Below are 27,006 nucleotides of genomic sequence, written 5' to 3'. Positions count from 1 at the left end.
TGGAATAAATGTGTACTATGAAAGAAGTTTAGTGAACCCAGTAAAGTTTTCTTCCATTGTTCCCATGCCAACAAGGTGGCCTCCACAGTCTCAGGTAGATTCACCAACGGAAGCCAAGTAGCCCGTTTTTGCCACAGCAATGCACTTATAGGTAAATTCCCTATTATCGCCTGCTCCAGCTGTACCCAAGGCTTGCAGTGTTTAATGCTATGCCATTCTACTGCTGCTTTAAGCTGGGCAGCTCCTTGATATCGGGCAAGATTAGGCATCCCCAGGCCACCCTGTAGTCGGGGTAGATACAGGGTCTCTTTTGTGTTTTACCCTTCCATAAGTCCGGCCCCTTGACTTGGAAGGGACGCCGCCGATGTTGCCTGCCTCTGGGCCCTCCCCTCCACGGCTGAGACGCCGCCGACACGGCCTGCTTCCTCCCGCTCTGCAGGGCCGCTCTCCAAGGTCCTGTAAGCCTACCTCTGGCCTCCCTTTAGGCGCCGGCCCGTGCCTCTTCAATCCTTTTAAAGGGCCAGCGACAGGAAGTGTCCACAGCCCCACCGAAGCCCCAGCTTCCGCCTACTTCCTAGATGGGTCCTATAAGAAGGCTTTGCTCCATTCCTCCAGCGTCTTCGCATCTATCCAGATGTTCCTGAAGATGTCTCTTCAGTCTGATGCCTGTTCCATGTCCTGATGTCCAGTTCATGTCTTGATGTCCGTGACTCTTCAGCCTGATGCCTGTTCCATGTCCTGATGTCCAGTTCATGTCTTGATGTCCGTGACTCTTCAGCCTGATGCCTGTTCCTAGTCCGCATGCCCGTGAGTCCAGATCCTGATGCTGTTCCAAGTCCAGATGTTCATGAGCTCAGATCTTGATGCTGTTCCAAGTCTGGATGTCTGTGAGTCTAGATCCTGTTCCATGTTCCAAGATGTCCCTAGTCCTGCAGTCCACCCCATGTTCCAAGATGTTCCCTGTTCCAAGATGTTTCCTGTTCCAAGGTGTTCCCTGTTCCAAGATGTCTGTGAGTCCTAGTCCAGAGATGTTCCTTGTTCCCTCCTGATGTCGTCCCGGTCCTGATGTTCCAGGTCCTGAAGAACCCATTCCTCCGGAGATTCCCTGTTTTTAAGTCTGAGGTTGGTCCTCGAGTGCTAAGGGCTAAGCCTGATCTCCTTGTATCCTGTTCCGACTGTTGAGGCCCGAGGGGTTGCTTCGCTCCTGTGCTAAGAGACTTTCTGAGCTCACCCCGCACCCCTCGTGGTCCGCGACCAGCCTCCCAGCCTTATAGAGCACGTAGGGGACAGTGTGGTCCGCAACCAGCCCCACATGCTGTGTAGGGCGCCCTAGGGTCTTGCTCATCCCTTCCTGTGTCCTTGTTCCTCGCCTGAGTCTTCAGTGTGGTCCACGACCAGCCCCATGTGCTGTGTAGGGCATCTGAGGGACTCGCCTTCCTCATCCCAAATCTCCGTGTCTCCAAGTCTCCGTCCAAGTCTCTGTCAAGTGTCCCAAGCTCCATGCCAGACCTCTGAGTCCCAAGTTCTTCTTTGACTCTTTGTGCTCTAAACTTTCCTTGAACTTTCCTATGTTCCAAGTTCCTAGTCCTAGCCAGAGACCTACGTTGTAGCCCTGTGTTCCAAGCTCCGTCCAGCTCTGTTCCGGTGCCGCCCATCCTGCACACATACCTCACCATGGGTGCGACTCATGTCCCTACCTGAGCTGTCCTATGGCCCAAGGGCTCCGCTCTCCTATGAGCTAAGTGACGCATGCCGAGCCCGCTCCATCGGCCCCTGAAAGCTGCGCTCGCTACAAAACACGCTGCTACAAACATTTTACTACAAGTTATTTATCTCCAGAATTAAAGCAATGGCATTTCCACTATGTTATTTTTAGAACATAGTCAGTATTTGTTGAGCACCTTTTTATTACCGAGTTGAAATGTTTCATTGCTGCTACTTCAAATTCTTTACACTATCTGTTGTAAAGCTGCAGATAGCCTTTTGTTGATTGTTACGAGCGCGCGCGGGCGCGGTCGTCTCGGGCAGGTGGTGAGCCCTTGGGCCACGGCGGGACCCCAGGAGGAGCCCAAGGCCACACCGTGGGAGGTGAGCTGAGCAGGCATGGTGAGCCAGGCAGGCAGGAACAGAAGCAGGGAGTCCGACCCTCAGCCGGACCTGCATGCCCATGGTAGCCAACACGGGGAAGTTGACTAATGAACGGTCCTCCGACTGTTCCCGGCCCTTTCGGACCTGCCGCAGGGAACGGCAATGGGCAGCAGGCCGGACAGAGGCGAGGGCAGACAGAGTCCTTAAACAGAAGACATCAGACGGGGCAGAAGCAGGCTGAAGCAAGACGGAGACATCAGGACAAGGGCTGAAGCGAGACACAGGAAAGGTCCAGGCGAGCAGGAACTCCGATGCTGGGATACTCACATCCAAAGCCCCCTCGGCTGGCAGAAGCTCAAGAGCCCGTGGGACGAATCCCTCCTGTTGGCCACTCCAGGGCCCAACAGGACAGAAGGCTCAGGAACCAGGTCAAGGCAGAGACAGGTAGACATCCGGACAAGGGCTGAAGCAGACACTGTAGACAAGGCTGGACAGGAACATTGCACTGTCCATCAGGGCGCCCTACTCAGCCCGCCCGTGGGACTGAGTCGCGGACCACCCTGTCCCAGACGCGCCCTACACAGCCTAGGAAGGCTGGTCACGGACCACGCTGAGAAGGAGGGCGCGGGGAAGACCCAGGCGAACAGGAACTCCGATGCTGGGATACTCACATCCGAAGCCCTTTCGGCTGGCAGGAACAGGAGCAGACAACAGGCACACGTCAAGGCAGACATCAGGAAACACGTCTAGGCAGACATCAGGAAACATGGAGGACCTGGACCGGCAAGGTTACAGACAACTGTAATGCACAATCTGCAGGCCGAAGACAAGCAGGAGTCAGAGTCACGGACCGGAGTCAAGGCAGGCTGAAGACAAGCAGGAGTCAGAGTCACGGACCGGAGTCAAGGCAGGCTGAAGACAAGCAGGAGTCAGAGACACGGACCGGAGTCAAGGCAGGCTGAAGACAAGCAGGAGTCGGAGTCACGGACCGGAGTCAAGGCAGGCTGAAGACAAGCAGGAGTCGGAGTCACGGAGGATCGGGAGAGGCCACAGGCAACTGTGTAACCCAATCCGAAGGCAAAGACACAGTGAACAGAAAGTCCTTAAATACTGGAGGTAGAAGGCAACTCCCTGGGAGGAGCTTGCCAGGACCGCCCACCGCTGGTCCTATAACTAGGGTAGAGAGCTGCGGGCCAGCCCCTAGGGAAGGGCGTCGCCCAAAAGGAAGTCCAAACACTGAGGCTGCAAGCCACCGGCATGCCTCAGGAGCAGCTAGGCCTCTCAGGCCCTGGAGCAAGTCCTGGATGATGCGCAGGCGAGGCCCTGGCTTCAGAGCGGCCTCTGGAGGAAGGTAAGAGACCTCCTGCAGCGCAGCAGCAGGGGGGATCGCAACATTGATATGCTGCTTTTCTAATGTACTGTAAACCGTTTTGGGTGAAATTTGTACTTAAGGTGGATAATAAATCCAAATTGAAAATAAATAAATAAATAATAGCTGTTCCAGTTCCCAGAGTACTACAGGAACTTCAAACCAAAAATATGGCAAATGCCCTTATCTATGTTTTCAGTAGCAAGGAAGTTGGATCTCAAATACAGGATTCAGTCTTATTCTGGTCATTGAAAGGTGCAATTATCTCATGAATCTGTAGTAGTGAAGTTAGCTTTGAAAAAAGCAAAGCGTTCTAAGACATTCTAGCATCCCTCCAGGAAAAGATACTAAATTACTGGATAATATGGCAAAAAAAGATTTTTCAGTCACTATGTTAATACCTAGGATAGCTGCTCATCAACTGCATATGATACAATATATGTCGAACATTTTACAGAAGCTGCAAAATATATCACAACACCTTACTTCAGACTCTGTGGATTGCTACTACAAGAAGCAGAAGAATGCGGGAAACATCTATTCAATCAGGACATCTGCAGAAGCTATTGGTGCCAGAAGACTAAAATGGGCTTCAGGTCTTCATGAAGATGTTCACAAAAACTTCCAGTGCACAGGGGATAATCTCTTTGGAAACAGTGGATATTATTAAAGACCACTGCTCCACTCTCCTTACCCTGTCAGCAGCTATAATTGAGCAGCCATCTACAAGTAGTAAGTGTCAACCTTAGCATTACAGGAGACAGTACTATTGTTCAAGAAGAAGGTACCAAATCTGTTCTTTACAACAGCAGAGCAGGCCATGTGCTAGGGTACGAGCACAACTGCTAGGGTACGAGCATAACCCAAACCTCTGCAACAGACACAACCTAAATCTAATCCTAGCTTTTGCCTACAATATCAAATGTAACCCCCGGACTGGGGTCCTCTCATAGGAGTCCACGGGCACCCTCAACATTGGGGTTAGTACCCTTTTCAATTCCCATGCACTTCTAATAGCCCCAGAACTACAGGATTCACCATTAGGGTGGGGGATAACCTGGGCCGTGGATGCTTTCTTCAGCTTTTCTATTGTCATTGGTAAAAACATGCTGGAAACAAATTGGTATTCCAACATAACTTTACTGAAGATTTCTTTAAAGGTGTTATTATAATGCCTCTTGCAAGTCTCCTTTTACAACATCCATTAAACAAAATTACTTTTGCTCTGGATTGTCTTCAATAATGCAATCTCAAAACAGATCCCTCTCCATTCTGGTGGTATCTGGGATTCTTTCTTGTGAGGTCTATGCTTGCAGGGTAGAAACTGCTGTTTAACTCCCCATTTTCCTTACCTTAACATAGACATCCTTGTATCGCTGTCCTCTCTACTTCAGTCCCTGGATACCGGATAATTATTTACAGTAGTTATGCACCAGGAGGGTGCCACTTCTCTTCCTTATTTCTATTACTCCCTGTGGGCCCTGGAAAACTATCCAATTTCTCTTCCAGATTTTGGTTAGGTGGGTGCTGTCTCTCCCAGACAGAGAGAAACAGAAAAAAAAAACAGAATCAGAAAGGGAAGAAAACTTCCTTCAAAGAAAGTAAAAAAATTATCCAATTGTCTTCTCCTCAAAAGAGAGCCTCTGAATTATTCTTGAAATGCAGGCCACCATGTGCCTTAGCCAAAAACCAGGAACTCAAAAGAAACACTGCTCACTCTCTGAATTCTAAGTAAAAATCCACACTTCCACAAGGGGTCCTGATCTTTTATAGAAATAGGCAGGAACCACTACAGCAGCCATCCAAGGGGGTGCAGTAAGATATATGGTATGCTCCTCTAATACTAATCTTATCTGCATAGCCTTGCTACTAAGCTATACTTACTAGGGAACCCAGTGGGGCCCTACACAAAAAACTTTCCTATTAGATTTAAACATCCTTCAAGTGGAGGGAAGGCTAAAGCACTTCAGCCTACTATGGTCTTTGATAATAGGCTATTGGTTATTTAAGATCATAAAACAGGAATACGGTTTGAATTTCAAATCCTTTTCCCCAAACAGTCCTTCAAAGAATGACTCTATAAGTACAACTCCAAAAAGAATTGTCAGCCATCTTTGCTGCAAAAACAGCAGAACCTGACCCAATATACCAAAGAAACAGGTTATCTTCACCTTCATAAATTAAAACTTAGGATGCAACAGACCAAGGTTACTTTAAGGCAGGGGATGGATCCAGGATCACGGCACTGAATATAGCCCTCAAGTAGCCCAGGCCAAGGCCACACTCCCCTAAGGCTGAACTGGCAATTCATACACTGGACTGCAGAAGAGCATTATTGATCTTTTTGGAGAGAACAAAGTCATACAGAAAGTTTTCACAACTATTCATCTCTTTCAACCCAGTCGGATAGAGTTGTTCAGTTACAAAAAGGACTCTGCTCACTTAGATTTCTGATTGTATCTCTTATTGTTGTAATCAGCCAGGACAACTTCAAAGTAAAGTGAAAACCCATCAAGTCAGGGCTACTGTAGCTTCCTTAGCCCATCTTCATGCCGCTTCCATAAAAGATATCTGCAAGGTTGCCACCTGGTCTTCTATCCATAGCTTTACTGCTCATTACTGCCTAGAAAATGCTTCATGTCAGTACTTCATGTTTTGGCCAAGCAGTTCTCAAGAACTTATTTAATTAATTTCTTCAACTCTCCTTCCATCCCTAATGCAATATGGGTTGCATGCTCCACTATAAATATAGATTTGGTTCACAGGCATATTCCACCACGCGCTTTACAATCCACTACCCAGTCTCTTTTAAATCAGTATGTTTGCAGGACCCCTGAAAGTAAGCCTTCTCAGTAGCTGGATCCATGCTTTGGAACAGATGTCCCCTATCTGTTTATAAGGATCCATCAAGTGCTTCTCCGACCTGCAGGTGGTGCTGCGGGTTGCTTGAACTGTCTGTCTAGTCTTTCTAGTTCTGTGCTCCTCATTTCCCCCTGGTGGCCATCTTGTTGCCTGTATAGACTTGTATCTAACATTGAGGCAGTCTCTGCAGTCAGTTGCCAGAGCTTAGTCCTACCTTCCGGTCCTCATACTCTGGTTCCGTTCCTGCAACTGGAAGACTAAGTCAACTTCAGACTCTACTTTCAGCGCTCCTGTTTGTTCTGCCTCCTGGGTTCCTTGATTCCTGGTTTGTTTCTACTTCCCACCCTACTTCAGGTTTCTCGTTCCCTGTTCGTGCCAGGGTCTGACCCCACTTTTTAAGCCTTGCTGGCCACCAACAATGGAGGGAAGGTGGCAGACCTAGGTGGAATTTCCTCTATCATTGGTAGCCTGGATTTGACTCTCCTGGCACTAGGCCACTTGTTTCTGGGGCAAGTCACAGACAACAACCGCCACACTGTTAGGGAAACTTGATTTTAAAGATTTTTGTAAGCAGGTCAAGGCTTTTTATTTTAGACAAGCATTTAGTTAATACCTTTTAAGGAGTTTTTTCTGCTTGATCAAATGTTTACTTGCCATTTGGATTTATGTATCATATTGTCGTTTTATGTATTACTTGTTGGATGTTTTTAAGTGTGATCCGCATAGAACAAGTTGTTTGACTATTGCGTAGTAAAAAAAACTTTAAAAATAATTTTTAATTAAATAGAAACCTGAAAAATACTCACATGTAACCCTCATCTTGGGAGTCCCCCTGATTTATGTCCTGCTTGTTCACAGAGAAAGCAAAGTTAAAGGAGTTCTCCATAGACAGCAGGAAAAATCAGCCGCACAATCCCGTCCTCCTCCCCGTAGGGCTGGAGAATAGCCTGAAGTAAAGACTGAGGAGGCTTGCGTAGTGATGGTTGCAATGGAAGGTCCACACTCAGATAAGCCTTTTGTTTTTCTGCGCTCTTGAGAGAGTTTTTCCATCTCTACGCTGTTGTTTGACGTCAGCCGCCTGTATGACTGATTTGTCCTATTGTATATGGAGAACACCTGTTATGGGTGAGCAACTTTGCTTAATGACTGTGCTTAATTTTTTTCCTCCTGCTTGTTTGCACTTCCAGCTCAATCAATTCTAGCCCTTCCTTTGCAGCTACCCAGGGATTTTCCCCCTTTTTTTTATATCCCCTCCCAACTTATGTTTAGTCCATCCATTGCAGTGATAGTCCTCGGTTGACCCAAGGAGTGGAAGGCTGAACCAGGGACCTTCCATATGGCAATGCGTAGCACTTACCACTTGAGCCACCAAGCTGACCTCGTGCTTTGTTTTCAAGAGAATATCTCTCTACCTTTGTCTGCTCCTTAGCTATTTATCTTAAGTTAGTGCTTTATGGGCCAGATGTACTAAGCATTTTCCCCATAGACATTCTGGCTTATTATGTTATTCCTGGGATAATGCTGTGTGTAAATCCCCCTTCATCGGGGATCACCTTCTCAGCTTTGGGGAATCTGGAGTAATTCACCCAAAGTGAGGAAAAACAGATAATCTGCAGGGCCAAACTGGGCGCAGGACACACACACGCACTTTCAAAAAGCCACTGTCCGCCTCAAGGGTTGTGCTCCAAATGAAAAGATTATTAGAAGTATCTTCAGTTAATGTAGAAAAAGTATAAATTGCAACTTCACAGCAAATCATAGAAACATAGAAATGAAACATAGAAACATAGAAATGACGGCAGAAGAAGACCAAACGGCCCATCCAGTCTGCCCAGCAAGCTACGCAGTTTATCCATTTTTTTTTATCTTCCCCCCCACCCCTTTTTTTCTCCCCCTCCCCCGTCACTATTGGCTTCCAGCACCCTCCGGCCCCAATTCCCTTCCACCCCTCCACCAATGCAGAGAGCAGTGCCGTATCCGCATCCCAATGAACATCCAGTTCAATCAGGGGTAGCAACTGCCACAATAAACGGCCACACCCCTGCCCCATACTCTTACCCACCTCTGTTTTGCTTGTTTGTTTTTTGTTTTTTTGTTTTTGTTTTTTTGTTTTTTGTTTTTTTGGAGATGGCAGCCCTCCAACCTTCCGCTCCGTGAAGGTGGAACACAAACCACTAAGACTTCCCTCTCAGTCTTCCAAAAGCCTCAAACCAATTATGTTACAGTCAATATCCATCACTCTTCAACTCATACAAGGCCACATGTTCACAATCTCTTGTCAGACACAGTAAATCTCAAAGTACTCACTTTAACTCTCAGATGGCTGCAAACAACTCACCTCCCCTTGTTTTAGGAGGACACTGGAGACTTTCCACCCTGTTTCCAGGATCCAACCTGGCATGGGTTTTCTTTTCTGATACCAGAGGTTTGTAGTTCATAGTTCCTTTTCTTTTATGTACTTTTTACTCTTGGCTCTATTTTCAGTTACTCCAGTCAGGCTCCCTGAAACACTGCTGGAGAATCTCTGCCAACTCTCTCCTCTATTCCCTGGTTCCCCAGGAGAGGGTCCCAGCTGCTGCCTTCTCTTGGCTTGGTGACTCTGGGGGAGCCCCTGCCCTTCCAAAACTCAGGCCTTAGAGGCTGAAACAGTCTGTCAGTCAAAGTGTTGCTATACACTCCCTCTGACCACTAAAGGATCCCCCACTTTCCTTTAGGAGGACACAACAGCTCTCAGCATCATATACTCTGCAGTCTTTTCTGTGGCACCCAGGTGCCACATTTGCAACTGTGTCACGCAGAATTTGCACAGAATTTTATATTTTGTGTGCAGAATTAGACCTAGGAGCAGTGGCTGGCCTGGGCTGGAAGGGGAAGGAGGCAGTGTCCTTCATGCTGGGGCTGTTTCTTCATCTCCTCTGTTAGCGAACAATGACGCGGGCTGTTGGCAGCTTTTCTGCTTTTCTGCTTGTTGCTGTCACTAAACCTAATATTGTCCCCATTGTTCTGATCATCCTTGCCCTTTCCTCCTTCATGCAACCTAACTCACAGTCATTGTTGCAGGTCCTGTGCAAGTTTTTACAGCTTGTGCCCTCTCCCTTGTGGGAGCAAGCTGGTCTTCTTCAGAGGTTTTTTGTTTTTTTTTAAAGCTGTCCCAGGCTCTCCTCTTTCACGACCTGGAACAACGTTAACAATCTGGGCTGGCAGATTTAACATTAATAGCAGACGTTTGAGGAGGTGGGTGAGGGGTTGAGCTTGGGGGACTGGCTGAGGGAGAGACAGAGGTGGAGGGAGGGAGGAGGGGTGTTGAGCCTGGGATGGAGAGGGGTGGGGGAGGAAGAGGAATAGAGAACTGGTGGGTGGGTATTAAGCCGGGGTAGGGGTGAGGATGGGTGTTGAGCCTGTGGTGGGGAGAGGAAGAGGTGGATGTTCAGCCAGAAATGGGAGAGGGAGAGAGAGAGAGAGCTTGATGATGGGTGTTATGCTTGAAGTGAAGGGAGAGAGAGTTGAGGGATGGGTATTGAGTGTTAGTGGGAGAACAGCAAGAGATAAGGGGGTGTAGGTTGAGCCTGGGGTGGGGGAGGGAGAGCAGGCTTAGGGGATTTGAACAAGGGGTGAGAGAATGATTGCTGGTGGTTTAGGAGAGAGAGCTGGGATAGGGTTGAGCCTGGGTTGGGGAGAAAGAGCCGAGGAAGAAAGAGGAGTGTACACGTGCTAGAGAGAAGGAGAGATGGAGGAGAGAGCTGAGGAAATTTAAGCCTTTGGAGGAGGGGTTGGGCCTTATGAGGTACTCCTGGGTGACATTCTGCATAAAAAATTAGGATTTTTGCATCTATGAGTACTAACTTTTCCTCTAGTGCATTATAAATTATTTACTCAAAAGTGGTAATTGTTTATTTTGATAAATAATGAATACAGAATTTTGCAGAATATGTAAATATTGTATGCAGAATTTTTTATTTTTTGTGCAAAATTTCCCCAAAAGTAATGTGTGTATTAGTGCAATGCCTGCCTGGGCTTCTGGTAAGGAGCAATACAGCAGCACCCTGATTCTTTTTGATTCATAATGATGATAGTGACTAAGTAGTAGGAGCTTTTAGAAAATTTTTATCATCGATATTTTCTTGGGCATTGAATACAAATCAGAAATAACGAGAGGGTCTTAATGATTTTGCTCGCTTTCACTGCCAATTGAATTATCTAAAACACTTTTTTTTTGCCAGGTCTGTAGCCTTAAACGAATGTGTATTGTTTTTTAATTATCAGAAATACTTTTTGGGATCTGCCAGGTACTTACAAGCTGGATTGGTTCGATGGACCTTGGTCTGACCCAACATGGCAATTCTTATGTTCTTATCTCTGCTTTTCAATGTAACCGTTGAAATGCTCATCTACTGGTCTGAAGCTAAACTGAGGTGGAGAGGTCATTTGATGGAGTTTGCCAGCTGGCACTGTTGGCCTTACTTTTCCCAGCAGAGAATAACACTTGGCATCATTCTGCTAGCAAGGTCTGCTGACATTGTAGGGGAAAAGCACTGAAGGGGGGGGGGGTCCCCACTTCCTCTGTCTACGGGCACTCTTCATGATGCAGTACTGCTGTCTGATGATAAGAGGGGTGTGTGTATGACATTCCCCAGGTGCCACCAAGCCTTGGGTTACCAGGCACTTTGCTACCACTGGCTGCGGCAGCTCGGCAAAGGAAGATGAGTTGCTCATAGCTGGTTTATGAGATGCTTTCTTATTACAGTTGGAGGAAGGAATCGTCGAAAGTGGGCAGTGTTTGTGACTGGGGGAGAATGGTCCAATTATGTATAAAAAATAGTACAGGTATGGAAAGGATTTCTAAGGGGCGGAGGTGTCGAGGAATACATTTTACAGGCATTCCAGCAAATTTCTGGCACAAGATATTTCATGCAGACCCCCAAATGCCAAAATGCACACACAAAACTGAGCCTTGATTTAGCTGAACCAATGCAAGTCCAGGGCAGGTGAGTAAACAGATTTCATTTACCATTAACCGTTCTTCTTACCATCCTGTTTTTGCAGAGTCCAGCTAACTGCGATGGGACAGGAGCTATGTACTTTCTAGGATGTGGTTATAATGCCTTTCCTGTAGGCTCGGAGTATGCTGATTTTCCACACATGGATGACAAACAAAAAGACAGAGAAATCAGAAAATTCAGATATATTATACATGCTGAACAGAATGCTTTGACATTCAGGTAAGGGAATGATTATTTTTATTGTGGTTTTTTTTATGGTGAAAGGATTTAGAGAATGAACCCTTGTTTCAGATCTCTAGAACAGTTTCTTCTCCATTCTTCTAGGACAGTTTTCAGAATCTTTTACCGGCAGATTCCTATATCCCAATTTCAGAAAACCAGAGCAATAAAATAAATGACAGCAGTGACCAACTTAAGTACTAATAAATCAGCAGCCGTGACTCCCATCTTCTTCCCATCCCAACCCTTTGCAAAGCCATGTAGTCAATCAACATAAGAACATGCCATACTGAGTCAGACCAAGGGTCCATCAAGCCCAGTATCCCGTCCTCAACAGTGGCCAAACCAAGTCGCAAGTACCCAAAATTAGACAGTAATTAATAAGCAATAGTAGTTTGCGATCTGTCTTAACAGTTTATGGATTTATCCTCTAGGAACTTATCCAACCCTTTTTTAAACCCAATTACACTAAATGTTGTAACCACATCCTCTGATAATGAATTCCAGAGCTTAACTGTGCGCTGAGTGAAAAAGAATTTTCTTCGATTTGTTTTAAATGAGCTACTTGCTAACTTCATGGAGTGCTCTCTGGTCCTTCTGTTACCTGAGAGAGTAAATAACCGATTAACATTAACTTGTTCAAGTCCTTTCATGATTTTGTAGACTTCTATCATATCCCTCCTCAGTTGTCTCTTCTCCAAACTGAACAGCCCTAACTTCTTTAGCCTTTCCTCATAGGGCAGTCGTTCCATGCCCCATATCATTTTGGTCGCCCTTCTCTGCACTTTCTCCAGTGCGCTATATCTTTTTTGAGATGTGGTGACCAGAACTGTACACAGTATTCAAGGTGCGGTCTCACCATGGAGCAATACAGAGGCATTATGACATCCTCTGTTTTATTTTCCATTCCCTTCTTAATAATTCCTAACATTCTGTTTGCTTTTTTGAGTGCCACAGCACACTGGGCCGACGATTTCAATGTATTATGTGACGCCTAGATCTCTTTCCTGGGTGGAAATAGAAGGGCTCAGCTTTATTTGTGAAAACAGAACAACATCTAAAAATTTATAATTGAGCCAAGCATCTCTTCTTAAACCTGTGGAGCCTGCCATACTTAAGCTAGGTAGCGTGTGCTTCCTCACCTGCCGAGCCTGCCTTGGTACCAGGTAGACTGAGTCCTCGTAGGCTCCTGCTTTGTGCCCCACGCTTGGTTGCCCTGGTTCCAAGTCATGCCAGTATATCTGTTGTAGGCCTACTGCCCAGTACTACAAGAGGCCCCCATCTGGGTGGCTTGATTCGATGCCAACTCACCTGTGACCAGAAGTTGCACTCTCCTGACAGAAGAATCACTGTCACCCTTCCCTTACATAACAGGAATGACAACCCCACTCCCAGGAAAAGATGCTGTATATTAGTGCTCTTACTAATCATCTGCCTCTTGGCTCAGTTACTTCTGCCACGCGACTGGAATAACCCTAGAATTACTCCAAAACTTCCAACACTTAAGCTGTAGCATGACTCAGTAGACATTGCTTGAAGTCTTCCTGTATTGTATCGTTAAACAAGTTGTGGCTTAAGCCAAACTTACTGTAAGGCTGGTGCAGTCAGCTGAGGCCAGTGTCTCGTTTCACATGCAGAATGAAATATCAACAAGAGAGGCCACGCAAATTATTGACCCCCAAGTGTAAGAATAAAATGTCCAGTCATTCTCTGACATGAACCTGCTGACACATTAGTGGGAGCAATTGGGCCCAGTGCACCTGAACTCTGTTAGCTGCTAGGCCAAGATTTCTGGCACAGGGGCATGTGCTTGCTTGTTTGCCCGCCCAAAAATGAAGAGGGGTCCAGTGACCCAAACCATCCTTCATTGATCTGAAATAGCTTAGCATCTGGTTGTGCCCTCAAATTCAACCGTAATCCTCATGTACCCTGTGAATGCAGTAGATTGCAACTTGACAGTTCTCTGGATCACTTTATCAGGCAAGGTAGTTGCTGCCCCTATGTGGAAAGAATGAGTTTCACACTGCTGGGATTGGAAACTAATAGTTAGCAGGGAGTGCTTCAATAGAGTAGAAAACTAATAGCTTGACAGGGGAAAGAGATCCTGATGTATGGAGAATTGGACCCCCTTCCCTCTGCATGGTCTGACTTCCAAGTAAAATCAAACTTTTTTTATGGGGCACGTGACAATTGCCCTGATTAAATTCAGTGTTAGTGTCTGTCCTAAGCCCACTTGATCAGTTTTCGATCTTTGGATGCACGAAGATAATATATTGCAAGGGGGTCCTTGAATATGTACATTATTGGCAGGCATTGTATTTTGATGTATATTCCGCATTTTGGCACTTCGTGGCTAATTTTAAAATGAGCACATGTGTGCCCATACACGTGCGTACTGGCACGCAAGCTGAGATATGCTGCAATTTTAAATTGTGTGTGCACCTCAAAATGCACCTCCCGCGCACAAGAATGCAGCTAATCTTAAGAGATTGCTCGAGAAAACATACTTCCCATATCTTTCCTAGGACTTTGCTGGCTTTTAAGCAGATTTTAAAACCTGCTCGCGTGAGGGACAACCCAGTTTTTCCAATTAGTTCACCATTTTGCCCAGTTAATATTGAGGTCTTCAAGAGCCCCCTGTTTCTTCATGCTGCACACCCCCCAGTTGACCCAGACCCCTCACTCTGTCCTGTAAGCCCTAAAACTCAAGACCTACAAACTTGCTCATCTGGAGCAGCAGTAAAGTTATGTGGATAATAGGCCATCAGGCACTGCAGTCTCTGGATTAAAAATACGAAGTTCCGTACGTAACTATTGGCCCCGCCCTGCCCTGGAAGGCCTATGCTCCACACATGCTCCGCCCCTTATCCACCCTCTTATTTTTGACGCTTCATGGGTATGTATGTGCGTACTTCGCGGCTTTTTAAAATCTGCACTGTTTTTGCGCGGCCCACATACATGTGGTGTATGTGGGCATTTTTGCGTGAGCAACACTTTTATAATCGATTTCTGTCTGAGACAACGGAGAGTAAAGTGACTTGCCTAAGATCACAAGGAGTGGCAATGGACTTGGAACCCTGATTTCTCTGGTTCATAACCTGCCGCTCTAACTGTAGAGGGACGGACCAGTTCTCAGATACGGAGTTCAACAGTTTGGTCTTGACCAAGGGATGGATTTAGGTTTTTGTCACCCCCCTAGGCACTGTTGATGGTATCACCTCACCCAAGTCGGACATTACCAATGAAATTAACGCTGACCACCTCAAAATAGGAATAAAGTTATAAATATAAATAACTTTAAGAAAATCTACAACTTACTGCTACAAATTATATAAACAAACAATGTATTTATCCTACTGGCAGCCCAAGTCTAAAGTTGTTTGTGTCGTGCTGTCTGCTCAGTGAAGCTGTTAATGACATCTTATGATAAAGAATATGAAAATGCAGCACCATAAATATTACACCAGATCCTAAAACACCTCCTATTAGGAAAACTAAACAAGCCAAGCTGCTGTAGTCCCCTATACAGAAACTACATGCTAACAGAATACCTTACCTTGGTCACACCTACAGAACACAGACAAACCCTCACCAAATACTGAATAAAGACACCATAAAGTATAAATAGAAAGGTGCAGACAAAATCTGAACTGGAAACTACAAGAAGCTAGATCCCTGTATGCAGTGCAACAATGGAACAACAAAAACATTATTTTGGTTTATTTGTTTATCTGTTTGTATTTTTACATCTTTATAAGAACATAAGAAATGCCATACTGGGTCAGACCAAGGGTCCAACAAGCCCAGTATCCTGTTTCCAACAGTGGCCAATCCAAGTCACAAGAACCTGACAAGTACGCAAGCTATTATTGCTTATTAATTACCGTAATACAGTTTATGGATTTATCCTCTAGGAACTTATCCAAACCTTTTTTAAATCCAGTTACACTAACTGCTGTAATCACATCCTCTGGCAAAGGATTCCAGAGCTTAACGATGCACTGAGTGAAAAAGAATTTTCTTCAATTTGTTTTAAATGAGCTATTTGTTAACTTCATGGAATGCCCCCTAGTCCTTCTATTATCTGAGAGAGTAAATAACCAATTTACATTAACCTGTTCAAGCCCTTTCATGATTTTGTAGACCTTTGTCGTCTCTTCTCCAAGCTGAACAGCCCTAACTTCTTTAGCCTATCCTCATAGGGGAGCCGTTCCATGCCCCTGCATTTTCTCCAGTGCAATTATATCTTTTTTGAGATGCGGCAATCATCTTTGCTGGTACTTCAGTTTGTTTTTTCAAATATTCTTGAAATAAATTCTTGTAATTCATAAATAGAAAAAGATGATTTAATACATTTCCCACAAATGGAGTGGTATAGGTACAGTAAAAAGATTGATTTTTTTGTTTGGTTTAAAGAGCCTTGATTATACTTTTACTAAGGAGAAATTCCCTACTTTGCTAGGGAAAATTACCCAGACTGCAGGCTAGTGTGGGACCATTTACTAAGGTTTGTGGTAGGGGATGTGAGCCAACCATTTAATTGGGGGAACTGGGTGAGTCCAGTACTAATGAGAAACCTGAAAAGGTTGAGGATGGTTGGTGGTAATGAACAATATCTGTTACTATACTTCCTAGTTAGATAGGAATACTTAAGCACATGATTATTAGTTTAAATGTATTCCTTTTTAATTGGTAAATTTGAATTTTGTGGTTCTGTACATGCTTTGGTATCTTTTTTACTTTCTGTGCTTAATCAAAAATTGTACAAATTGTACTATGCATGTGTTGCATCATCCATTATATTCATTCATTTATATTCTGCCTTCTCATCCTTCAAAAAGTTGTCCGAAGTGGTGTAGAATAAAACATAAAGAAGAAATACAGCATAAAAGAACACAAAAGATAAAACCATCATTAATTTGGCAGCAAAAAAAAAAATACAGGATTGAATTACCAAAATATATAAAGTTTCCAATCTTTCTTTCCATGAGGCACAGAGCTATCCTTGTAAAAATGTGGTTATTGTTTCCAGGAATAAATGGTAAATTTGTTTTGTTTCTTAGATCTGCTCTCCTTGGGGGCAAACTTGAAAGATTCTCTTTGCTAAAAATAATCAGGTAGATTTTAAAAGGGCCATGCATGCGCCCATAAACGCGTGTATTGATAGGCACTATTTTATAAATTATAGTGCGTATGTCTGCAGCTCTGCCCACATATCTTGCACGCGCTGGGGAGGGGGAGAGAGAGAGAGAGACTCTCTATAAGGCTCAGTCTGATTCTGGATATATGCACCATTGTAAGGGGACAGTTTGATTTGGGGTGAGTTTTCAGGAGGTGGTTAGGGGGGGGGGTGGTGTTACAGACACATTCAGAGGTATCCGTGGTATAATTGACATGATTAAAAAATTTTTGACCTTATAAGTGCTGAAAATTCTAAGAGGAGTTGATTTGTACACTGCAGTCTCTGCCAGCTTCATTGTACAAATCAACTCCTTTTCATCACTTATAAGGTAAAAAATTCAATCTAGATTTTACAATGGATACCTCTGAATGTGTCTGTAACATCACCTCCCCTAACCCCAACCCATCTCCTGAAAACTCACCCCGAATCAAAGTGCCCTCTTTTCCCGGCTAAATAAAATTTGCGTAGCTCCCGCGCATATGTGGCCTTTTCTGCGCACCCAAGGCTTTTAAAATCTACCTCAATATGTTCAATGAAATGTCTTTAATTATTTAGGTGTCAAGAAGTAAAACCAGAAGAGAAGAGCATGATTTTTGTGACAAAATGCCCTTGTGATGAATGTGTACCATTAATAAAGGGTGCTGGAATCAAACAGATCTATGCTGGAGATATGGACATTGGAAAAATAAAAGCAGACATATCGTACATGAAGTTTGGTGAACTTAGAGATGTTGGCAGATACACAGTAAGTGGCAGACCCTACGTATTATACAAGCAACTTTAACGTTTGAGGTACAATAATGAGAGAAGAAACATACGATATCCAGAGCTTATGTCTGGTGAAGATTTACTTTACCTGCCTTATCAATCATGACGTTATGAATCACTGCTACAGGCATCGTATTATTATTATTATTATTATTATAGTCATATCCCAAATCCTAACCGGTATGGTTTACATGATATCCATAATGAATACGCATGAGATATATTTGTGTTATTTGGAGACCTTGTGTATGTAAATATATCTCATACATATTCATTATGGGCATCCTGAAATCCAGATCAGTTAGGCGTGTCTGTAGGATTGGTAAGGGAAATGCTGGTATACTAGATTACTTTTATTTGTGGTGCCAATTTGGTACAAAATAGAATTTCGTGATAACACAAGCAAGGATTTCCATCACAAATGCTCACTTGCCTGCTACAACCAGGATTAGATCTTTATTGCATGTGGAAGTCATAGCACGATATGAATTTGATGCTCGTTTCAAACGAGTAAAATCAGTTTGGGCTGGGGTAGGAGGGTGTTGCATCACAAACTGAAGTTCTGAGAGGACAAAAAGTGAAGTTAAAGGATTACTTTTAAGAATGGGAAGAACTGGAAATGTTCCAGTGCTCTGTAGGCTTCTTGGTAGTAATAGGATGCTGTGCAGGTTGTTATACTTTTTTGTTAGTCCAATACAAGAAACTGCCAAAGATAAAGTTGTGCATGAGTTTTGAAGGCCCCATAGATCCCATTTTTTGATATTATACGAAGAACAGACCCAGATGGTCTTGAATGTTCAAGGACACCAACATTTTCAGTTGAAATTCATACCTTAGTTGTCACTGTTTAGTTTTATCCCGTCCTGTTTATAGGATTTTTCATTAAAATCACTTTTTTTCTGAAGGGTAATGGCATTCAGAGACTCCTGCAGTGTCAACAGATCCTAGTGACTGACAGACAGAATATTTACATGAGAGTCTTGTGAATAGTTTAGGTTAGGGATCTGCAACCTGTGGCTCCTGAGCCATAAGTGGCTCTTTAAAGACCTGAATGCACCTTTGTAATGGGAGTCCTGGTGCCCAATGACATGAGACAAAGGGATGGGAGTGATGAGAAAGTGACAGCAGAGGATGATGCGGGGGTGGGGGGGGTTGAGACAGTGACTCCTAGGGATGGGAGGATTGAATGAATGCTGGGGACGAGTGGTCATTGGGAGAGAGTGAATATATATAGAAAGAGAGAGAGAGACAGTGACTACTATGGTTGCGGAAGATTGAGGGTGAATGCTGGGATGGGGGATTGAGAAAGTGATTCTGTGGATGGGGGATTGAGAGAGCATGTGGCTGCTGAGTATAGGGGGATTAAGAGAGCATGTGACTGCTTGGGATGGGGGATTGAGAGAGCATGACTGCTAGGTATAGACGGGATTGAGAGAGAATGTGACTTCTGTTGATAAGGGTAAATTAAGTAAGTGATTGTTGGGGATGGAGAGATTGAGAGAGAGTGCTGACAAAAAGGGGTAGATTGAGAGAGTGACCTCATGGGATGGGGGAAACAATGACTGCTGAGAAAGGGAGGATTGAGAGAATGCTGGGAATGAAGAGGGACTGAGAGTGTGTGTGACTGCTGAGGATTGGCGGACTGAGTAGAAGAGTGACTGATGGGGATGAGAGGAGCTAGAGATATTGACTGCTGGGGATGGGGTAGAAAGAGTGACTGCTGAGGATCGGGGAGAATTGAGAGAGTGATTGACTGCAGGGGATTGGGAAGGATTGAAAAAGAGTGACTGCTGGGGATTGGAGAGGAGTGGGAAAGAGAGTTGCTACTAGGGATCGGATTGAGAGAGAGAAGGTGTGTGACTGCTGAGGATGGGAAGGATTGAGAGAGAGAGAGATGGTGTGTGACTGCTGGGGATGGGGAGGATTGAGAAAGAGAGATGGCTGGGGATGAGGAGGTTTGAGAGAGAGTGACTGCATGGGTTAGGGATTGACAGAAAGAGAGAGTTACTGCTGGCGCTGGGGGGATAGAGAGACATAATGACTGTTGGGTATGAAAGGCATATTGAAAGACTACTGTGATGGGGTGGAGAATTGAGAGAGAGACTTCCGGGAATGGGGGAATTGAGAGAGAGAGAGAATGCTGAGAATAGGGGGCTTGAGCAAGAGAGAGTGACTGCTAGAGATTGGGAAGATGAGAGACAGAGTGATTGCTGGGCATGAGGGGGATAGATAGAGAGAGTGCTGGGGATGGAGAGAGACCACTAAAGAGAAGGAGGCAATTTACATGTTTCCCAATTTATGAGAGGGTTACAACTCCCAAAATATTTTGGGCAAAGAAAAAAAAAACATGACATGGCTGTTTTGAAAGGTTGCAGGCCCCTGGCTTAGGCTGTTTTAAAAGACCAAGATTCTCCTAGATTCCTAATAATAGTGCTGAGTTCATAGCATGTTGATTTCCCTGCTGCCAGGAAGCAATCAGTATTCAGTTTCCTTGGAAGGAAGAAATTTCAAGGAAAGTGAACCTCTGCCGTCTTTACACTTTGCGGGTGATTTATAAACACTCTGAGGAGTTGAATTAGCATAAGTTGGAAATTTCTCTCCATAGGCATAAACTAGGAGAAACCTCTTTGTAAATCAGGCTCTTTGTGTTTTGTTATTTTAGAAAATTTTCCAGTCATACGTGAAACAAGTAGCTCCCCCAGGAACAAATTTAACTTTTTCTTCTTTCTATAGTGGCAGCTAAACCCTGTAGGTGCCAGCATTACAGACCACAATGAATGTAGCGCAGCAAAAGGTGAGTATTAAAATATCAAAGGTGGTGGCGATTTTGTTAATGGAGATTTAAAGTAGCAGTGCCTTTTGGGGTTTTTTCCCTCTATATTTTGTGGATTTTGGATGAGTCATTTACATATTTTGGAGCTGATTTTGAATATGTTTTGTCCAATGAGAATGCCTGTTAACTGTGCTGAGCCTGAAAGCACACAAAAAAAGGTAGCCATCCCATCAGCTAGCACCATGGGTACACAGCTGTAATACAATAGCACAATACATGACAGAAAAAGAACAGCAGGCCTGTCCACTCTGCCCAGCTATCCCTGTCCACACTGTGAGAATAAGTCTCAGCTGCCAGCCACAGAGCGTGACTGCTTATAACATCTCTGTCCTTATTCGCCACAGTTTTTGTTGTCATCTTCATTTGCACTCCACTGTCTTAGGCAGATGAGCGTACAAGATCTGCCACTTTATGTATTTATTTATTTAGAAATTTATATAAAACAATCATAGAACCACAACATAAATTAAATATCTAAAACAAAAATGTCATTTACAACAACAAATCACAGAACATAAAAAATGAGCTCTGCACAGCCTCTAATACTCCCATTATTATTAAAACTAACTAAAGTTAGAAAGTAAAATTAAATTAAATTAAAAACAAATAGCAACAATAAATAAATAATAAAAGGAGTAAAACTATTATAAAAAAACAGCCATACAGTAATTTTGCCACTTTGGATATTAACTTGACCATCAGTTACTCAACACCTCCATAAAATTAGCATGTCCTAACAGGGAAAATAGTGGTTCGGGGGATTTTTCTCCATACTGGCCCATGGGTAACCAATTACATATATACACATTATAATTTACATATATAATTTACATATAATTTACATATATATGTACACACCCCTATATTTCGGTATGGTCCTCCCATATCAACACAGTACTATTTGCCAACACTCAAAGAATAACAACCCTACCTATGAAAAAGAATACCACAAATATTACACCAGAATCTAAAATATCAATACACCTCCTATCAGGAAAACAGAACAGGCCAAGCTACTACAGATCCCTACAGAGAAACCACATGCTAAAAGTATGCTTCATCTCAGTCTTTGCATGCAGAACACAAACTCTCACCAAATACAGAATACAAAATGAAGGAGCACAAATGACAAAAACTGAAATGGAAACTCCAAGAAGCCAGACTCCATGTATTAACAATAGAAAAATAGAACTACCATTCCTCATAAAACAAATAAAATCAAGAAACATAAAGCATCAGTTATAATAGTAAAACCATAATAAAAGAATATTTTAAAACTACTGATAAATAGAATTTCTATTAATTAAAATCATATACATTTTTTACAATTTCCCGAACACCAATAAAATATTTCAAACAGCACATATATCAAATAACACACAATAATTAAAACTAATAAGGATTTTAAAAAGCCCCTGCTGTCCCCTTCTGTGGGAGCTCTTTATTTCTAGTCACCCTGATATTGTCGAGGATTAGGAGGTTATCCTCTCTCTCACACACATACTCACATGTCCATTCTCTCTCACACATACAGTCACATACATACACATTTATGCTGTTATACCCACAATAACCTCTTGCTCTCACTGACACACTCTCAGGCTCTAAGACACTCTCCCTCCACACACACACACACACACACAAACTCTTACTCCCTTGGATTTTCTCATACACACTCATGCTCTCACACTCACACACACACACACTGACACCACCCCCCCCCCCCGGCAGGCTCCCATTCATTTTCACACCACTCCTTCCCCATCCCCCAGGCATGCACACATTCATTCTCACACACATACACCCCCAGGCAGAGTCCCATTCATACACATGCACACACTAAAGGCAGACCCCCCTCTCTTTCTTTTGCCAACAACCTTGGAACCTCTCTCATTCCTCTGCTGCCACTGTCACTGCTGCCGCGTGGCTATTGGGGAGGCGCCGATTGCTACTACTGACACTGAAGCCCATTCTGCTGCCTCCTCTGTGCAGGTCCCGTGGGCTTCCACTTCCTCCATGCTGATCTCGTACATTGTGAGATCCGCATAGAGAAAGTGCTTTTCTTGCACATTCCCAAAGACTACATGTGCCAATCACTAAAAAGTAATTTTTTTTTTTTTACTTTGCTGGCTGATCTTAGTTTTCTAATTGGTTGGTCACAGGCTTTTTTTTCCCACCTTCCCTTTCTTATTTTTTTTGCCAATTCCTTTTATATTGTCTTTTTTTCTGTTTCTTTTCTCTCCATCTTCTTCCCTCAAACACACACTCAGGTTCTCATTCTCACATGCTTTCTCTCTCTTCTCACACACACAGGCTCTCACTGTCACATGCTCTCTCTCATACAATCATTTATACACACAGTCTCTCACTGGCACATGCTGTGCTGACTCTCACACACACACAGCCTCTCACTGCCACATGCTGTCTCATACAATCATTCATACACACAGGCTCTCACTCTCACATGCTGTCTCTCTCACACACACACAGAGGATCTCACATGCTGTCTCTGCAAACATTCAGATCCTCACTCCCACACACAATTTCTCAACTCATCTCATACACGCGCACACACACGCTACAGACCCTCAGCCTCTCTCTCACCTCTGGGCCTTCGCGGGTCGCCGCAGGATGGGCTCTGCAGCAGCCCTGCTACCAGGCCTCTTCCTCTTCTCAGGATGCCGCAAATCATCGCAGCGGCCCGTAAGCGCTGCTCCTCTTCTGCACGCGCTGATGCTTCTCCTCCTTCCTGCCCACGCGGCTCCGGCAACGTTTACTTCCGGGGCCGCATAGGCAGGAAGGAGGAGGAGCATCAGCGTGTTTAAACGCAATCTTTTTCTTCGGCCCTGCCAATCTGCCTGCTATATACGTGTCGCTGCTCAGCGGCCGCATGAGCCTCCTTGCACCCGGGGGCATTGGCTTCCCTCAGGATACCACTGCTCGCGGCGCCCCCTAATACTTTGGTTGGAAATTTTATAATTAAAAAAAAAAAAAAATCACATGACAGGAGTGACCGGCCCACCGGGGGAAGCCTGATCCCCCGATAGGTCAATCCGCCCCTGTGTCCTAATTAAAAGCTTGCTGAAGAAAGAACCCCTTGACGAGCTTTCTAAACTTGAGATAGAGCAAGTAAGTGAGTTCCAAAGCTCAGGCCGCTGCACATAAAATACGTGCTCATGGGATTCATCTAATTGAACAACCTTGTGTGATGGAACTTCCAAAAAAGTTTAAGGAGGCTGATCTAAGCAGCCTAGAAGGGTCAATAAAATTTCAGACGAGAATTAAAACATTCAGGCAGAAGACCATTGAGGCCCTCGAAAACTAGCATTAAACTTCAAGTTGTATTCTCCACTAAACAGGCAATTAATGATACTTGGAAAGCATTGGTGTGATATGTTGGAAAATCAAAGTTCCAGTCGCCCTCCTAGTGGCAGAATTCTGGACATATTGCAATGCCTTTATGGAGGACTGCGGAAGACCGAGATATAAGGCATTGCAATAGTCCAGGTAAGACAGCACAATAGAATGCAACACAGTTTTAAAATCACTTCCTTCCCACATATATCCACAAAGTTGTCTCTCTTTCTTGTAAGTAATGTAATAATGCCAACAGCTGACCTGTCTTTATCTCGCTCCATGTGTAATGATGTGAGGTTCCACTGAAGAAAAGTGATATTAAGGATTTTCATGTATCCAGATTTCCCAGCTCTCCCTTCTCAACAGTAAGACCTCTTATCTGGGGAAAAATATCACTATTTTTTCATTGTCCCCCTCAGGTCAGCAAAAGATTAAGACATCTGCCTGTTTTCTTTGACAAATGATCCTCTTACAGGAGCCGTCAGGTGTTGAGAAGGTTGTGTATCTGCAAGCGACCACGTGCCCCGAAGTACTGAGTAAAAGTGTGCACAATTTGAGGCCCCAGAGTGATAAGGTGTGCTTGGCTGTGTGCACCTGTTAGTGCATGGTTGTGCACACATTTTTGTGTGTACAACTTTACTTCTGCTTTAATGAGTTTAGCACATAAAAACTACAAGTAAAAATTAACACTCCTCCGCGCACATCCCGTGTTAATCAAGGCATTGTTTTTATTCCTCAATACGGAGGTCTGATGGCTTTACTCGTGTTTTCTTAACGCTGGATATTTAACTCCTAGTCAGAAATGGAGTAAAGTTTTTGGAGCTAGTGTTAGTTTATGGAGTTCATGGTTTGGGAGGGGGGGGGTGTCTTGTACTCTGGATATCTATACTAATAAACGAAGCTTGACCGACGTGCCGCAAATGCGCAGTAGAGAGCAGCTCTACTGCGCATGCGCGCACATCGGCCAGAGCGCAGCGTGTCAGGAAAAAAAATGGCGCCTGCTCCTTAGGAGCAGGACCGGCAGCGAGCAGGACCGGCGGCGGTGGCGGCGACGACGAGCAGTAGCCGCGGCGGCGACGCGCGCGCGAGAGGCAGGGAGGAGCAATAGTGGCGGCGACGCGCGCGCGTACGAGAGAGAGAGGCAGGGAGGAGCAGTAGCGGCGGCAGCGTGTGAGAGGCAGGGAGGAGCAGTAACGGCGGCAGCGCGCGCGCGGGAGGGACACCCCCTGTCTGCCGGTTGTGGATGAGCTGGGAGGAGAGTGAGCTGAGGGGAGGTGGGAGAGAGTGAGGTGGGAGGGGAGGGGCGGGGGAGAGAGTGAGGTGGGAGGGGAGGGAGAGAGGGGGAGGGGGAGAGAGTGGGAGGGGAGGGGGAGAGTGAGGTGGGGAGAGAGTGAGGGGAGGTGGGAGAGAGTGAGGTGGGAGGGGAGGGGGAGAGAGTGAGGTGGGAGGGGAGAGAGTGAGGTGGGAGGGGAGGGAGAGAGGGGGAGGGGAGAGAGTGGGAGGGGAGGGGAGGGGGAGAGTGAGGTGGGGAGAGAGTGAGGTGGGGAGGGAGGGAGTGAGGTGGGGAGGAGAGAGAGAGAGGGAGGTGGGGGGAGGGAAGAGAGAGAGGGAGGTGGGGGGAGGTGTGGGGGAAGGTGAGAGAGAGAGAGAGAGAGGTGGGGGGAGGGAGTGGAAAGGAAATGGACCAAAAAATTTTTTTAATGTAGCCCGTTGTTACGGGCTTAACGGCTTGTATACACATAAAACACGATTTGTGCACAAATCCTGTCTTCTGCACATAAGAGGTCAGACATTATGCTGCTGAATTGCATGCTGTGACCCAATTCAAAGTCGAACGAGTTGTACTTTCTCATTATCTTAACGCTTGGTGTTATTTTTAGGTGGCGGGCTGAAAACCACACCTTCAGATGGTAATCACACCCATAAGAATAAGAAGATATGCCTTGGAAACAGCTGAAACAGATTGTGAAATAAGACCCATGAAAGATATTTATAGCACTTTTATACCCCACCTCGTTTACTTTAGATAAATAAGGCGGGATTTTATTTATTGATTACTGAATGTAACATAATATTTCAACAATTAGCATATTTATTATTGCAATGGAAGTTTTCCAGAGCCTTGAATTTTTATTTACACACTGCATTCCCCTTTTGGATCGGTTTAAACCTGTTCTAAAATAGCCTGGGCGTGCGCTTATGTGCAACCGATTTTAAGTGGCTACGTGCCAAGCTGCTTAAATACCGCTTCTACCGTGGAAGTCAGGGGGATTTAAAAGGAGCGTGCGCCCATGCTGTTACCAGTTTCACCAGTTCAACCACCAGTTCTCATAGTTAAGAGCTCCCTGTTTAATAGCCCACACTCCCCTCAGTTAGATCAGATCCTTCAGACCCCACCGATATGGCTTTTTTTAAAACTTATACCTCCTCCATAGCAGAAGTAAACTAGACCCGATCTTGCCCGAGTGCATAAGTATTTGCGCACACATCTCTTGGCCATGCCCTGTGACGCTCGTGCCCCACCCAGACTCCGCCCAAACCACGCCCCTTTTTCATAACAAGTGAGATGTGCGTGCCAAGGCAGATACTCGTGCATCTCGGCGGCTTTTAAAATTTGCTCAGTGCGCACATGTGCGTGTATGTCCCGAATTTGGTGCGCACCGGGCTTTTAAAATTCTCCCTATACTGTATATGAATTGTTTCAGGTTGAGCAGTTAAGTTATCTCATATACAGTCTTCTAAGAAGAACTAGCACTGTCTTACTTAATAATAAAGCAGTACGATTAAAAATAATTTTGATCAATTTGATCAGCAGCTACAACAAACACAGTTACTAAGATTTCTATATTTTATTCCGGAGCTAAAATATCTTTGGGCCAGATTTTAGTACCTACGCCCGATTTTATAACATGTACGCGCAGCCACGCACATGTTATAAAATCCGGGGTTGGCGCGCGCAAGGGGGTGCACACTTGTGCACCTTGCGCGGGCCGAGCCCTAGGGGAGCCCCGATGGCTTTCCGTGTTCCCTCCGCCCCCCACCTTCCCCTACCTAACCCGCCCCCCCCCAGCCCTACCTAAACCCCCCCCAACATTTTGGATGTTGCGCCTGCTTCTGGGCAGGCGTAGGTTGTGCGCGCCGGCTGAGTGCTGGCTCGCAATCCCCCGGCCTAGAGGCCCTATGGAGGCCTCTGGCCACGCCCCTGTCCCCGCCCGACCCCTTTTTTCAAGCCCCGGGACATAGGTACGTCCCAGGCCTTGTGTGCGTCGCCGGGCCTATACAAAATAGGCTCGGCACGCATAGGGCTTTTAAAATCTGCCCCCAGAAT

The 27,006-nt window shown here is 45.0% G+C and overlaps 1 protein-coding gene across 2 annotated transcripts in view; it reads left to right on the top strand.

The window, feature by feature from the left end:
• Positions 1-26,639, top strand: part of CDADC1 (cytidine and dCMP deaminase domain containing 1) — a 102,360-nt gene extending 75,721 nt beyond the window's left edge. Inside the window, exons 6-10 of one of the 2 annotated variants that reach the window (XR_003856935.1) lie at positions 11,363-11,538; positions 17,276-17,465; positions 20,222-20,282; positions 24,098-24,252; positions 25,559-26,639. Coding sequence is in view for 1 of the 2 variants with exons in the window: in XM_029602860.1 (XP_029458720.1) it covers positions 11,363-11,538; positions 17,276-17,465; positions 20,222-20,282; positions 25,559-25,635 (504 nt within the window). In the remaining variant the exon portion in view is untranslated. The remainder of the gene's footprint in view (positions 1-11,362; positions 11,539-17,275; positions 17,466-20,221; positions 20,283-24,097; positions 24,253-25,558) is intronic. The other variant, XM_029602860.1, reaches the window with a different exon arrangement.
• The last annotated feature ends 367 nt before the right edge of the window (positions 26,640-27,006 follow it).

The sequence above is a fragment of the Rhinatrema bivittatum genome, chromosome 5 (assembly GCF_901001135.1).
Source record: "Rhinatrema bivittatum chromosome 5, aRhiBiv1.1, whole genome shotgun sequence".
NCBI lineage: Eukaryota > Metazoa > Chordata > Amphibia > Gymnophiona > Rhinatrematidae > Rhinatrema > Rhinatrema bivittatum.
The sequence above is the reverse complement of the archived record's forward strand: the minus strand, read 5'-3'. Positions and strand labels throughout refer to the sequence as shown.